The 12590-nt window shown below is 48.7% G+C and overlaps 1 protein-coding gene across 1 annotated transcript; it reads right to left on the bottom strand.

Annotated features, from left to right (window-relative positions):
• Window positions 1-477: 477 nt before the first annotated feature.
• On the bottom strand, window positions 478-12353 carry LOC308175411 (mitochondrial 10-formyltetrahydrofolate dehydrogenase-like; the record flags this gene model as incomplete). The annotated part of the gene is made up of 4 exons (XM_080551080.1): window positions 478-567; window positions 4251-4352; window positions 4608-4773; window positions 12119-12353. Coding segments are annotated over 4 exons (593 nt in total), but the record flags the coding sequence as incomplete, so codon positions are not given.
• Window positions 12354-12590: the final 237 nt, after the last annotated feature.

Below are 12590 nucleotides of genomic sequence, written 5' to 3'. Positions count from 1 at the left end.
AACAAACAACACTTCACTGACAGTGACTGACTGACCGACCGTGACTGAATGACATTCAATGACTTACAATGGCGGGAGTTGGCAAATTTCGGATTTACCACATCAAGTAATAGACATGTTTTTTAAAGATGACAAGAATATTTAGTCTAGAAGCTTTTCACCATCAGATATTAGCGAGTTGTTTGTCCGAGTTTTCTGCCTGTAGTGACTTTTGCTGTGATATGATTGGACAATTTCTACTTTGGGGCGTGGCTTAGCGATAGGTCCATAGGAGACAAGGGTTAGACTGAGAGGGACAGCCAACAGGAGGGTTAGACTGAGGAGGGGTGTGTGTGTGTGCGCACGAGAGTGTGTGTGTGTGTGTGTGTGTGTGTGTGTGTGTGTGTGTGTGTGTGTGTGTGAGTGTGAGTGTGAGTGTGAGTGTGAGTGTGAGTGTGAGTGTGAGCGTGTGTGTGTGTGTGTGTGTGTGTGACCCACCTGTCCATCTATGACGGTCCAGGCTCCAGGGACCTTGTCATGACCTCTGATCCAGTTGTGTATGTCCTGGGCTGGCTGGGCTAGGTTCACCTGGGGGGGGGGGGGGGGGGGGTGGAGGAGGGGGGGGGGGGGGGGGGGGGGTTAGTATGGCCTGGGTTGGCTGGGCTAGATTCACCTGGGGGGAGGGGAGAGGGGGATCTTTATTTATTTTATCTGTATTTACCTGTATACTATATATATATATATATATATATATATATATATATAGTATATCTCAAAAGTGAGTACACCCTTTAGATTTTTGCAAATATTCTGTTATATCCTTTCAGGGGATAACATTATCCTACTGAAACTTTGATATAACTTAAAGTAGTCAGTGTGCTGCTTGAATAACAGTATAGATTTATTGTCCTTTGAAAATTACTCAGTTAATGTTAATGTCTAAACAGCTGGCAACAAAAGTGAGTACACCCCATAGTGAACATGTCCTAATTGTGCCCAATGATGTTGTTTTCCCGCCCTGGTGTCATGTGACTCGTTAGTGTTACAAGGATTCAGGTGTAAATGATAAGCAGGGCTGTTAAATTTGGTGTTTTGGGCACAATTCTCTCTGAATGCTGGACAACATGGCACCTCATGGCAAGGAACTCTCTGAGCGGCTGAAAAAAAGGATTATTGCGCTTCACAAAGATGGCCTTGGCTATAAGAAGATTGCCAACACCCTGAAAATGAGTTGCAGCACAGTGGCTAAGATCATACAGCGGTTTTCCAGGACAGGTTCCACTCGGAACAGGCCTCGTCAGGGTCGACCAAAGAAGTTGAGTCCACGTGCTCAGCGTTGGTTTCCAAAAATAGACATGCGAGTGCTTCCAGCATTGCTGCAGAAGTTGCAGAAGTGGGATGTCAGCCTGTCAGTGCCCAGACCATACGCCGCACACTGCATCAAATCGGTTTGTATGGCCGTCGCCCCAGACAGAAGCCTCTTCTGAAACCGATGCATAAGAAAGCCCGCAAACAGTTTGCTGAAGACAATGAATCCAAGAACATGAGTTACTGGAACCATGTCCTGTGGTCTGATGAGACCAAAATAAACCTGTTTGGGTCAGATGGTGTCCGGCGGCACCCTGGTGAGGAGTACCAAGACAAATGTGTTTTGTCTACAGTCAAGCATGGTGGTGGCAGCATCATGGTCTGGGGCTGCATGAGTGCTGCCGGCACTGGGCAGCTGCATTTCATTGAGGGACACATGAATTCCAATATATACTGTGACATCCTGCAGCAGAGCATGATCCCCTCTCTTCGGAAACTGGGCCGTTTTTTAGGGCAGTTTTCCAACATGATAATGACCCTAAACACACCTCCAAGATGACAACGGCCTTGCTGAAGAAGCTGAAGGTTAAGGTGATGGACTGGCCAAGTATGTCTCCAGACCTAAACCCAATTGAGCACATGTGGGGCATCCTCAAGAGGAAGGTGGAGGAGTGCAAGGTGTCCAACATCCGTGGGCTCCGTGATGTCGTCATGGAGGAGTGGAAGAACATTCCAGAAGCAACCTGTGCAGCTCTGGTGAATTCCATGCCCAGGAGGGTTAAAGCAGTGCTAGATAACAATGGTGGTCACACAAAATATTGACACTTTGGGCACAATTTAGACATGATCACTATGGGGTGTACTCACTTTTGTTGCCAGCTGTTTAGACATTAACAGCTGTGTACTGAGTAATTTTCAATGGACAATACATCTATACTGTTATTCAAGCAGCACACTGACTACTTTAGGTTATATCAAAGTTTCATTAAGATAGTGTTATCCCCTGAAAGGATATGACAGAATATTTGCAAAAATCTAAAGGGTGTACTCACTTTTGAGACATACTGTATGTTACGGTACATGTGGGAACACGGTACATGTGGGAAAACTAGGGTTAGGTACTAGGGTGCTACGGTTAGGGGTAGGGTTAGGGATAGGGATAGGATTAGGGTTAGGTTTAGAAATGCCAGCATGTACCAAGTCGACGTAGCACCTAACCCTAACCCTAGTTTTCCCACATGTACCGTATTCCCACATGTACCGTAACATATATACACACACACAGCTCTGTTTAATAATGTATACATTCTAGTCGTACAGTACACTCTTTGTTTGTTTTCTACCTTCACACTTGTAACAATGTAAACATGTTTCCCATGCCAATAAACCTTTCAAATGTAAACTGAATGGAGAGAGTGAGGGAGGAGAAGAGAGGAGAGGAGAGGAGAGAGGGAGGAGAGAGGGAGGAGAGGAGAGGGTGAGGGAGGAGAGGAGAGGAGAGGAGAGGAGAGAGGGAGGAGAGGAGAGAGGGAGGAGAGGGTGAGGGAGGAGAGAGGGAGGAGAGGAGAGGGTGAGGGAGGAGAGGAGAGGAGAGGAGAGAGGGAGGAGAGGGTGAGGGAGGAGAGAGGGAGGGAGGAGAAGAGAGAGGGAGGAGAGGGTGAGGGAGGAGAGGAGAGGGTGAGGGAGGAGAGGAGAGGAGAGAGGGAGGAGAGGAGAGGGTGAGGGAGGAGAGGAGAGGGTGAGGGAGGAGAGGAGAGGAGAGAGGGAGGAGAGGAGAGGGTGAGGGAGGAGAGGAGAGGAGAGGGTGAGGGAGGAGAGGAGAGAAGAGGAGAGAGGGAGGAGGAGAGGGTGAGGGAGGAGAGAGGGAGGAGAGGGTGAGGGAGGAGAGGAGAGGAGAGGAGAGGAGAGGGAGGAGAGGAGAGGAGAGGAGAGAGGGAGGAGAGGAGAGGGTAAGGGAGGAGAGGAGAGGAGAGGAGAGAGGGAGGAGAGGAGAGGGTGAGGGGGGACAGGAGAGGAGAGGAGAGAGGGAGGAGAGGAGAGGGTGAGGGGGGAGAGGAGAGGAGAGGAGAGAGGGAGGAGAGGAGAGGGTGAGGGAGGAGAGGAGAGAAGAGGAGAGAGGGAGGAGGAGAGGGTGAGGGAGGAGAGAGGGAGGAGAGGAGAGGAGAGGGTGAGGGAGGAGAGGAGAGGAGAGGAGAGAGGGAGGAGAGGAGAGGGTGAGGGAGGAGAGGAGAGGGTGAGGGAGGAGAGGAGAGGGTGAGGGAGGAGAGGAGAGGAGAGAGGGAGGAGAGGAGAGGGTGAGGGAGGAGAGGAGAGGGTGAGGGAGGAGAGGAGAGGAGAGGGAGGAGAGGAGAGGGAGGAGAGGAGAGGAGACACTGTGACGCCATCTTGGTGTTTTCCAGGCGTGCCTGGGAGGGGGGGAGGGAGGGAGGGAGGGAGGGGGTGTCTATGCATGTCCTGTGTTTCTAGGAACCAGAGGGACCAAACAGCTGGCCGACACTTACAGTCTTACAGTACAGCTGCCTCTAAAAATACCCCCCTCCCTCCCTCCCTCCCCCCCCCCCCATGCCTGAGGAATGTTAGGCAGCGCCCCCAGCTCTGGTAACACACCCTAAACCCCAGAAACTACCCCCCCCCCCTCAGGGCCCCACAGATACCCTCCACCATCCCTCAGGCCCCCAGAAACTACCCCCCCCCCTCAGGGCCCCACAGATACCCTCCACCCTCCCTCAGGCCCCCAGAAACTACCCGCCCCCCCCTCAGGCCCCCAGAAACTACCCCCCCCACACACCCACCCCCCATCCCCGCCCCTACACCTCACCTCTCTGTAAACAGGGCTCTTCCAAGCTGTGTGTGTGTGACCTTTGACCTCTACCCATCTGACTATGATGCTGGTTCCCCTTCACCATCACCTTAGACCACCCTAACATTCTACAAGATAACGGTGTGTGTGTGTGTGTGTGTACCTTGGAGTTGGACTTCTTCTGGATGCCCTCGTAGCTGGCCCCCTCCTCTGATTGGACGATGCGGGGGGCTTTACCATCTGCTATGAGCTGCACTGACTCCACCTACACACACACACACACACACACACACACACACACACACACACACACACACACACACACATCAATGTCTGTGTCCTACAGGGTTCACCATTCACAGCAGGAGGCTGTGGAACTTTCTAGAGCTGTGAACTGTGGGTAAACAGAGGGAGATGTGTGTATGTGTGTGTGTGTGTGTGTGTGTGTGTGTGTGTGTGTGTGTGTGTGTGTGTGTGTGTGTGTGTGCGGGGGGGGGGGGGGGTTAGTTGCCGTGGTTACCATGGCCTTGATGCCCTCTGGGAACAGGAAGCGGTTGTAGAGGGAGTCCACCGTGTCGTCGGGGGCGACGGGCGTCTGTCTCTGCAGCAGGACCGGCCCGGTGTCCAGACCCTCGTCAGCCCAGAAGACTGAGAACCCCGCCTGGCTGTCCCCCTCGATCAGGGTCCTGACCACGACACAACCACAACCACATTACACACAGAACCAGAACACAACCACATCACACACAGAACCAGGACACAACCACATCACACACAGAACCAGAACACAACCACATCACACACAGAACCAGACAGGCAGACCACCTGTACACCTTCTCATCCAGGTGGTGTCATGGTGTGGGGAATGTTTTCTTGACACACTTTGGTCCTGTTAATACCAATCAACCACGGCTTGAATGCCACATTCTATCTGAGTGTTGTTGCTGATGCTGACCATATGCATGGCCTGTCTCACCTGTCTCAGCTGTCTCACCTGTCTCACCTGCCTATGTTGTTTTGTAAGCTTACTAGCTCATCTAACTTATCTAACTTATTTATTTAATGTACATGTGTGATATAGAGGCTTTATGGAGCACCCAGATTGATGACATCAGGCAGACATAATCTGGCATGGCAGAGCCTTTCAATTACTCAACAGATTACCGTAAACATGATTAAACCCACGTATTATATTTACATTTACATTTTAGTCGTTTAGCAGACGTCTTAATCCAAAGAGACTGACAACAAATACATCTGACTAAGTAAGTGATCTATCCATCAGTCATCATCAGAAACAGTCATCTATGCTGGGACCAGGGTTAGACCAGGGTTAGACCAGGGTTTAGACCAGGGTTAGGACCAGGGTTAGGACCAGGGTTAGACCAGGGTTAGGACCAGGATTAGACCAGGGTTAGGACCAGGGTTAGACCAGGGTTAGACCAGGGTTAGACCAGGGTTAGACCAGGGTTAGACCAGGGTTTAGACCAGGGTTAGGACCAGGGTTAGACCAGGGTTAGACCAGGGTTTAGACCAGGGTTAGGACCAGGGTTAGACCAGGGTTAGGACCAGGGTGAGACCAGGGTTAGACCAGGGTTAGGACCAGGGTTAGACCAGGGTTAGGACCAGGGTTAGACCAGGGTTAGGACCAGGGTTAGGACCAGGGTGAGACCAGGGTTAGACCAGGGTTAGGACCAGGGTTAGACCAGGGTTAGACCAGGGTTAGACCAGGGTTAGGACCAGGGTTAGGACCAGGGATAGACCAGGGATAGACCAGGGATAGACCAGGGATAGACCAGGGTTAGGACCAGGTTTAGACCAGGGTTAGGACGAGGTTTAGACCAGGGTTAGGACCAGGGTTAGACCAGGGTTAGACCAGGGTTAGACCAGGGTTAGGACCAGGGTTAGGACCAGGGTTAGACCAGGGTTAGGACCAGGGTTAGGACCAGGGTTAGACCAGGGTTAGGACTAGGGTTAGGACCAGGGTTAGGACCAGGGTTAGGACCAGGGTTAGACCAGGCTTAGACCAGGGTTAGGACCAGGGTTAGACCAGAGTTAGACCAGGGTTAGGACCAGGGTTAGGACCAGGGTTAGGACCAGGGTTAGGAGTTAGGACCAGGGTTAGACCAGGGTTAGGACCAGGGGCTGTTGGCAGTCACAATGCTAGAAGGAGGAAGACTACACCTTTACACTGAGAACCTGTTTATACCTGAAGAGCAGGGTCGTTATGGAAACCATCAAACAGGATCAAACATGGATTAACATACAGTAGTCATACACACACACACAGCTACAAGCAGCAGCTTGTCATAGCTACATAGAGCCTATACACACACACACACACACACACACACACACACACACACACACAGAGATAACAGCCAGCAGTAAAGATAAGGTAATAATAATAATAATAATTCATTGAATTTATATAGCGCTTTTCCGAGGCTCAAAGACGCTGACAATATAGGGGATACGGAAAACACAAAAACAACAAGTAACATGGAACACAGAGTCAGCGAACGGGGAGGGGGGGGGGGGGGGGGGAGGGGGGGGGGGGGGGAGGGGGGGGGGGGGAAGGGGGGGGGGGAGGTGGTTAGGGGTAGGGGAGGCTGTATGCATATCAGGGGGGTGGCAGGGTTAGGGGAGATGGGTAGGGGTAGGGGAGGTTGTATGTGTGTCAAGGGGGGGGGGGGGGGGGCGGGGGGGCCGGGATGGGGGAGATGGCTAGGGGTAGGGGAGGCTGTAGGCATGGGAGAACAGGTAGGTTTTGAGGTGGGATTTAAAAGTGAGAAGTGAGGGTGAGTCTCTGAGTGGTTGGGGGAGAGAGTTCCAGAGGCGGGGTGCAGCTCGTGAAAAGGCACGGTGACCGAAGCCTTTGAGTTTTGAGGGTGGGACAGTGAGGGGAACAATGGATGAGGATCGGAGGGTACGGGTAGGGCGGTGGGGGAGAAGGAGGTCAGTCAGGTAAGGGGGGGCCAGGCTATGGAGGGCTTTGTATGTGAGGATGAGGATTTTGAATTGGATGCGTTCTTTGATGGGGAGCCAGTGGAGAGAGTGGAGGACAGGAGTGATGTGGTCACGGGAGCGGGTGTTTGAAAGGAGGCGTGCAGCAGAGTTTTGGACCATCTGGAGTCTATGGAGGGAGCGGGAGGTGATGCCGGTGAGTAGGGAGTTGCAGTAGTCAAGGCGGGAGGAGACGAAGGCGTGGATGAGGGATTCAGCAGCGGACGGGGAGAGGCAGTGTCTGATTTTTGCTATGTTGCGGAGGAGGTCTTGACGATGGAACTGACGTGGGGATCAAATGAGAGGGTGGGGTCCAGGTAGAAAGGGAGAGATAAGCCACAACCAGTTTGGTCTGAACTCGGACTGCTAGAGCAGGCTGTACTTCCTGAGGAGACTTAGGTCCTTTGAAGTATGTGGAGAGATGCTGGCTATGTTTTACCAGTCTGTCATGGCCAGCATTCTCTTCTACGCTGCAGTCTGCTGGGGTGGAAACATCTCAAAGAGGGACACCAGACGAATCGAATTCGAATTCATCGAATTGAATCTGTGTTTATTTATTTATTTTAATCATCATCATCACTTTTTTTGTATTTTAATATCATAGCTATAGCCATCATTTTACCCATTTTTCTATCATGATCTTACTGTTTTTTATACTATACATGGCTGGCCCAGTATTGTTGTCTGTCCTTTATGTTGTGCTGTCATGTGTTGTTTTTAGAGAGTGGCGTGGCAAACTGAATTTCCCCACGGGGATAAATAAAGTATAATTGAATTGAATTGAATTGAGAACTGACAACTGGTTGGAAAAGGTTAGATAGATACTGGACCCCCCCCCACACACACACACACACACACACACACACACACACACACACACACACACACACACACACTTGCTCCCCCAATCAGCAATTCAACAGCTATTTCCCCAGGCGATCAGGCTCATGAACAAGCCCACTGTAGACTCCTGACTATCATCCCCAAGCATCTATCTATCATCACTACTGGCACCACTGGTGTATCCTGTCGCACCTGTATTAGTCACCTGTATCTGTCTCACCTGTACTAGTCACCTGTATCTGTCTCACCTGTACTAGTCACCTTTATCTGTCTTACCTGTACTAGTCATCTGTATCTGTCTTAACTGTACTAGTCATCTGTATCTGTCTCACCTGTACTAGTCACCTGTATCTGTCTCACCTGTACTAGTCATCTGTATCTGTCTTACCTGTACTAGTCATCTGTATCTGTCTCACCTGTACTAGTCATCTGTATCTGTCTTAACTGTACTAGTCATCTGTATCTGTCTCACCTGTACTAGTCATCTGTATCTGTCTTACCTGTACTAGTCATCTGTATCTGTCTTACCTGTACTAGTCACCTGTATCTGTCTTACCTGTACTAGTCACCTTTATCTGTCTCACCTGTACTAGTCATCTGTATCTGTCTTAACTGTACTAGTCATCTGTATCTGTCTCACCTGTACTAGTCATCTGTATCTGTCTTACCTGTACTAGTCATCTGTATCTGTCTTACCTGTACTAGTCATCTGTACCTGTCTCACCTGTACTAGTCATCTGTATCTGTCTCACCTGTACTAGTCATCTGTATCTGTCTCACCTGTACTAGTCATCTGTATCTGTCTTAACTGTACTAGTCATCTGTATCTGTCTCACCTGTACTAGTCATCTGTATCTGTCTCACCTGTACTAGTCATCTGTATCTGTCTTACCTGTACTAGTCATCTGTATCTGTCTCACCTGTACTAGTCATCTGTATCTGTCTCACCTGTACTAGTCATCTGTATCTGTCTCACCTGTACTAGTCATCTGTATCTGTCTCATCTGTACTAGTCACCTGTATCTGTCTCACCTGTACTAGTCATCTGTATCTGTCTTACCTGTACTAGTCATCTGTATCTGTCTCACCTGTACTAGTCATCTGTATCTGTCTCACCTGTACTAGTCATCTGTATCTGTCTCACCTGTACTAGTCATCTGTATCTGTCTCACCTGTACTAGTCATCTGTATCTGTCTCACCTGTACTAGTCATCTGTATCTGTCTTACCTGTACTAGTCACCTTTATCTGTCTCACCTGTACTAGTCACCTGTATCTGTCTTACCTGTACTAGTCATCTGTATCTGTCTTACCTGTACTAGTCATCTGTATCTGTCTCACCTGTACTAGTCACCTTTATCTGTCTTACCTGTACTAGTCACCTTTATCTGTCTTACCTGTACTAGGTCATCTGTATCTGTCTTACCTGTACTAGTCATCTGTATCTGTCTTACCTGTACTAGTCATCTGTATCTGTCTCACCTGTACTAGTCATCTGTATCTGTCTCACCTGTACTAGGTCATCTGTATCTGTCTTACCTGTACTAGTCATCTGTATCTGTCTCACCTGTACTAGTCATCTGTATCTGTCTTACCTGTACTAGTCATCTGTATCTGTCTCACCTGTACTAGTCATCTGTATCTGTCTCACCTGTACTAGTCATCTGTATCTGTCTTACCTGTACTAGTCATCTGTATCTGTCTTACCTGTACTACATCTTATGCCAGCGCCTCTCTGATATTGGGCTGTCCCCTCATGCTGTTGGCTGGTTCTCCAACTACCTGTCACAACGGAAACAGTCTGTGCAGTTTGGTGATCTCTCATCCAACTTGCTCACTGTTTCCAATGGGGTGCCACAGGGTTCGGTCTTGGGGCCAACTCTCTTCACCATTTATATAAATGAAATAGGATTCATCTCTAATGCTGCTGTTCATTTGTATGCGGATGACACAATCTTGTATTGCTTTGCATCCTCTATCAACCGTGCCTTCGAGGCTTTGCAGACTGCTTTTGATGCCCTTCAATCCCAGCTGTTTCAGCTCAGACTGGTGTTGAATACAGGGAAGACCAAAGTCATGCATTTTTCCAATAACAAGCGGGTGCCAAGTGCTCTTCCTGACATTGTTTCATGTCAGGGTTCACCTATTGAGCTTGTACCAAACTACAAATACCTTGGCATTCAACTGGACGACAGCCTCTTTTTTCAATTGCATATAGACAACCTTCTAAAGAAACTAAAATTGAAGCTAAGCTTTTTCTTTAGAAACAAGTATTGTTTCTCAGCTGCTGCAAGAAAACGTCTGGTTGCTGCCACCTTTCTGCCTCTCTTGGACTACGGTGATGTCTTGTACATGAATGCCTCTGCTACCTCTCTTCAACATCTGGATGCAGTTTACCATGGCGCGTTAAGATTCATTACAGGCTGTAAACCCCTTATACATCACTGTGTGCTATACTCTCTGGTTCACTGGTCATCTCTCTCTATCCGCCGAACCCTTCACTGGTATATTTTCATTTACAAATCCATCCTTGGTCTGCTCCCCTCCTACCTTTCTAACCACCTGTCACGCAAGCAATCCGTCTACGGCCTTCGCACACAGGACATCATCACATACTCCATCCCCTTGGTCCGGACCATGAAAGGCAAAAGGGCGTTCTCATTTGCAGCCCCTTCCTCGTGGAATTCATTACAGCAGAGTCTGAAACTGTCTCAGCTGATCCCTCTCTCCAGTTTCAAGCTCTTGCTGAGAGGCATACAGTGCGAGTCCATGATTTGTTCTTGCTATTAAGTTGACCCTCCCTTTTGCCCATTACTGACCCCTCCCTGTCCCTAGATCTTTAGCTGTCTAGTTTTAGGTTTTTGTAGTTTTAGTTTAGTTTTAGATTATCTTAGACTGTTTTAGACTAGTTTTTGTTTTAGACTATGTAGTTTTAGTTTAGTTTTAGTCTATACTGACGGAAAGTTTAGTTTATTTTAGACTATTTTAGACTAGTTTTAGTTTTAGACAATGTAGTTTTTTGTTTAGTTTTTAGACTATGTAGGCCAGGTTTTGTATTGTATTTGTTTGTGGTGGATGTTGTATGCCTGTGAACAGGTCACACTTGAAAATGAGCCCTTGGGGTTCAATGTGTTTCTTACCTGTATAAATAAAGGTTAAACAAGGTTTTTAGTCTTGACTTGAACATATTTGCTGAGGTTGCATCCCTAATGTAAACTGGCAGTGCATTCCACAATCTGGGTGCATACAATGAGAATGCAGCCTCACCAAATCTCTTCTTTTGTACATGTGGTACACAGAGAAAACCAGCGTCAGAAGACCTGAGAGCTCTATTGGGCTGATATGCTAGCAGAAGGTCTTTCAGATATTCTGGTGCTGTGCCAGTGAGAGCTTTATAAACAAGCAGATCTGGTAATCTATTCTGAACTTGCCAGTGTAGAGTCTCTAAAATAGGAGTTATAGCTCTTCTGCTTGTTTTGGTTAAAACTCTCACTGCTGAATTTTGGACTAATTGCAGCTGGCCAATAGCTTTCTTCAGAAGACCAGAAAGGAGACTGTTACAATAGTCCAAACAGGTAATAACAAAAGCATGCATTAACACTTCTGCATCAGCTTGCCGGAGAAAATGTCTAACTTTTGCAATATTCCGTAGATGCTAAAAAGCATTTCTCTAGTGATAGATTTGATATGAGGCTCAAAGCTTATGTCAGAATCTATAATCACACCTAGATTCTTAGCTTCATGTTTGCAGTTTGAAAGCAAAGTTCACATGGTATTCGACAATTTGTCTTTTTGTGGTTTTGGTCCAATGACAAGAATCTTTTGTCCTGATTTAGTTGTAGAACATTTTTGGACATCCAAAGTTGTATATCTCGGAGACAATTCTCCAGCGAGCTGAGAGCATGTGAATTATCAGGCAATACAGCTGAGTATCATCAGCATAACTATGACTATGTACACCATGTTTTCTGATGATTCCACCTAATGGGACCATGTACAGGGAGAAGAGCAAGGGACCAAGAATAGACAGCTGAGGGACCCCACATGTGATGTCAAAACTTAAAACTTGAACCCCCCTCCCTCCTCCCCCAAGGGGTGGTAGATGATGGATCCGTGCCCCCCCCCCACTCCTCCCCCTTCCTCCCCCCCTCCCACTCCTCCCCCAATACCCCCCCCCCCTCACCAGTTGATGGCGGAGGCCCCCCTGTGCCGGGGCAGGATGGAGGGGTGGTAGATGATGGACCCGTGCTGGGGGCGGTCGATCACCTCCATGGGAATGAACTGGGAGCAGAAGGGCATGACGTTTAGCTCCGCCCCCACGCTCTCATAGGCCGCCAGCACCTCGGGGAGGGGCTTCCCCTTCAGGCGCCAGCGGGGGAACTTGAACACCGGCGTGCCGTCCTTCTCTGCTGCCACCGCTGGTAGGGAGGGGGATTGCAGACAGACAGTTAATACATCAGATAGAACAGGACTTTTATTTTTTTTTCTATATGTTTAAGGGGATTTCTGCTTCATTGGGATAGAGATAGTTTTATGGAGGTGTGTGTGTCTCCAGTAGATCTGTGGGGACTGTGTGGGGACTGTGTGTGTGTGTGTGTGTGTGTGTGTGTGTGTGTGTGTGTGTGTGTGTGTGTGTGTGTGTGTGTGTGTGTGTG

Source organism: Nansenia antarctica (assembly GCF_963989245.1).
Source record: "Nansenia antarctica genome assembly, contig: SCAFFOLD_892, whole genome shotgun sequence".
Taxonomy (NCBI): Eukaryota; Metazoa; Chordata; class Actinopteri; order Argentiniformes; family Microstomatidae; genus Nansenia; species Nansenia antarctica.
Note: the sequence above shows the minus strand (reverse complement) of the source record. Positions and strands in the feature narration are given on the sequence as shown.